Source organism: Tigriopus californicus, chromosome 2 (genome assembly GCF_007210705.1).
Source record: "Tigriopus californicus strain San Diego chromosome 2, Tcal_SD_v2.1, whole genome shotgun sequence".
NCBI lineage: Eukaryota > Metazoa > Arthropoda > Copepoda > Harpacticoida > Harpacticidae > Tigriopus > Tigriopus californicus.
This window is the reverse complement of record NC_081441.1, coordinates 9,294,140-9,297,728: the sequence shown is the minus strand read 5'-3', so window position 1 is coordinate 9,297,728 and position 3,589 is coordinate 9,294,140. Positions and strand designations below refer to the sequence as shown.

Sequence of the window (3,589 nt, the reverse complement as noted above, 5' to 3'; positions counted from 1 at the left end):
CCTTTGATCTGAAGACCGTGAACGACGATTGTCGCAAAGAAGAAGGATATACATTCATGACAAACGTGGCGTGAACAATGGTGCATACAGTGGGTGCAGAGACTCATTATTCCCTTAGGGCCGTGACAGCAAAAAAAGATAATTGCTTTATCAAGAGACCACCTCATTCCAAGGCCGAAGCAAGGCCGTGGTAAATAAAGCAAGCTTGATGATTCCACGATAACAAATTTCCTATGAAAACCTAAGTACAAAGTGGGAGAGTATCTTCCTTTCATTGTGACGTGAGATACTTGATACATGTACGTACTATGTAAAAAAGCCAAAGCGACTTTTTTGTAGTCACCTTCCTTGGTATTCCCATCAGTTCTAATTCAAAACCCATGCCTCAAATCATGATTTCTTGGAACACAAAGTCATTTCGAAAGTTGATTCCCATAAGTATTGCACAATGTGTTATTCTTACGCTTTTTGTGAACTTCCTTATCGCTACTGGAATTGGAAGCCCAGCAATTTAAGACGAGAAATTTATACATTTTACATATCTTTTATATAAATATATTATTTGATCGACCAACGAATTGTTTGATGTGGCCAACTCTTGAATATAAGGTTGAACGGGAATTTTAATCAAAAACTTGTCCAAGTCTGACTTAAATCATGTTACTGGATCAAAGCCTACATACGCCCTACGGATATTTGAAGGCAGCAAATGTCATCTCTATCTTGAAACTTTTCAAAGAGTTTTGGCTCTGTCGATGGGCATGTTAGTCTACTGCCCAAAAGAATCGTGGTCTGGATTGAAATGAGCAGATCTGTTCGCTTTTTTGGCGCAATCTCCGCAGATGAGGTCTCCTCTTAGAAATGCACTTTGACGATGGTTTTATGGAATATAAACGAGCTCGATTTTGTCGTCAAATTGCATCTGATTCGAATGTTCAAGGCCGTTCAAAAGTAGTTCTCTAAAAAACTTCTTTTGTGTAAATCTTATCAATTTACTTCAAGAAGATTTACGTGGACATTAAGAGCTTTATTTCTGGACCACGGAGCTTAGTCAGGGATTGTTAAATCCTCGGAGACTCGCTAAAAGTCACGGCTCTTTTTGGGCTTTGGCGCAGAATGCATTCTCCTTCCTATTGGTGGCAATTCTCATGCAAAGAGTGCCAGTCTGTCGCATAAGATTAAAGCCACCCGTTTTGCTCCACTTTCCATTGTCATGACGAAGTTCACCACCAACACTTCAAGTGAACAACGCCTTCCTTGACGAGGAACCGATTCCAACTCAAAAGCCATTCTCGTTCTCAAAGCATAGAGCTAATAACTCTCGAAACACCTTCGAAGCATATTCTCTAAACATACAGTATTCTTTGTTTAGTGCATCAATACCACAAGGCTCAATTTGTACCTTGCAGTGAATAGTGATCGATCTGGGTAAGGCTCATTCAAGAGTTTATTTTTTCCCAAGGGAGAGTGAGCGAATTTTGAGGGGAATACCCATGCCCCTAGGGAGGATCACAGTTTCATTAGGATTGAACCAATTTGCATAAACCTTGATCATAATGTGCTCAAAACAGTTTTCCTTAAACCATATTAACGACTGATTGAGTGTTCAGAGCAAGTTTTTGTTCAGTGTGAGACATCAAATGGGGGCAATCCTGAATCAATTGTGTTTGAAGAAGCCTCACTCACACATGGCGGTTTTTCTTGTTTTTATAGAGTACACCGAAAAGGCACAAATTGCTCTTGGAATAAAATCTTTATTGCTCTGGTTTGGCTGAGTGATGAATGAGGAAGGCCTTCGCACACTCTTCGGATGACAGACTAGGCCCATTGTTTGCTAATCTGATAAGTCATTTGTCTTGTCAGTAAACAAGCCTCTGCGGACTCTGGCCTTTGAGAAGCTCGTATTTTTGTCTAGGATCCGATGGCGAGCTTATAAAACGTTAAGGTCCGTCAGACGGATCGATGGACAGGACAATCGACATGTACGGTAAACACGCCACAAACTGCCAAAATTGAAAAGGGTTTCCTTCACAGGAAAGCACCAAGGGAATTGGTTTCCTAATGGGAGTCACTTCAAAAGAAGTTGGAAACAAGTCCTTTTCGTCTAGCAACGAAAGAAGCTTTGAAAGATAGACTCGTCGATGCTGGAAAACTCAAATCAAAGTCAATTGATGTTTCTTAATCTCTGAAGCTGGTAAAGATGCCTCCAGACATGTCAACTCCCCAGGGATTTCAACAAAAAAGATGGCATGGCTTTCCTTTCCATTACTTGCTTTCGTATTCTTTTTCAAAGTAAGTTGAAAGTTGAGTCATCGAACTTTCGACTTTCTGGCTCAATCTGTAAGTACAATCTACAATGCGTACTTCAAGCCAGACATGGCGAAATATAGAGATGGTCATGCTCATTAAAGCGAAAAATCAGCGTTATTTTTTAAGACGTTGATGACGGCTCATGTGCATGTCATTGTAGATAAGATGTGAAAACTATTATTTGTTCGACAACTAACTTCCAAAGGTTAACACAAGGTTCTTTTTGATACGATTTTTCCTTCTTGGAACCAACTCAATGTAACATTTTGGCAGCGGTTCTTTGATTCAAAATCAAGGGCCGAAACAATTATTTTTTACCAGATAAGTTTAATGCAGCTAATAAATAGTTAAAGGTTAACGAAGATCATCTACGAGTGGAGTCTCTTTGTGCGGTTTTAGGTTCTCAGTACAGATAGATGTGCAGTACAAAGTCGTGCTCAATTGGCTTGAATGTCAATCATCAGAGATTGCCAAGGCTGGAATACTTGATCGAGAGCTGTACATGTACTGTACATCATTATATGTACGAGTATCAACAAACGTGACAAATACAGGGTTGGGCGCATCAACGCCTACACCATTTCAATCAGATATTTGTGATTTGGCGTTGTTCCAGTGTTTTAATTTTACTTTTGTTACATGGTCATTTGCCAATGCATGGCGTGATATTTATTCAGTAGAGTGAACTTTACAAGGAAACGAATGAACCATGTAGAATAATGGGCGAAGCAGTTAGAGGTTCGCAAGGACAACGCCCAGGTCATGAATTGGCTCCAACGTTGACATAGTTTTTTTACAGAAGACTACTTCGTGCCAAAACGAAATGACTAACTGCCGTTCTTTAGATATATAAATGTAAAGTTTGAAAAAAAAAATATTGTTTTTTGTGATGAAATGTTTTGACTAGAGAGAACAATTTCAGAAGAAGGGAATAAATAACATTAGCAATAATTAGATGGCCACAATAAAAAAATTAGACGAAAAGGCCAAATACATAAAATTGAACAAAATATGGGCGAATGCCATATTTATGGCAAGTTAGATGTAGTGGGTTCGTTGTGTTCTGCTTGCCCATTTTATTTGGAATGTGAAAAGAAACGTGTGTAAACGCAAAAATGTAGCTACAATATAAGTAGAATACATTTACAGGTTAACAACAAAGGTGCAAAATCCAAAAAAGGTCCGTTGTCTAATGGTTGCTCTCTATTCAGTTTGCAAGATATCCATCAAAGCTCGAAAACAGACAAAACCACATGTTGATTATATCACATACCTTAGA

At 38.9% G+C, this 3,589-nt stretch overlaps 1 protein-coding gene across 1 annotated transcript in view; it reads right to left on the bottom strand.

The window, feature by feature from the left end:
- Positions 1-1,690, bottom strand: part of LOC131892689 (mesencephalic astrocyte-derived neurotrophic factor homolog) — a 9,875-nt gene extending 8,185 nt beyond the window's left edge. The window contains 1 exon segment of the mRNA XM_059242514.1: positions 1,687-1,690. Coding sequence (XP_059098497.1) covers positions 1,687-1,690 — 4 coding nt within the window.
- Positions 1,691-3,589: the final 1,899 nt, after the last annotated feature.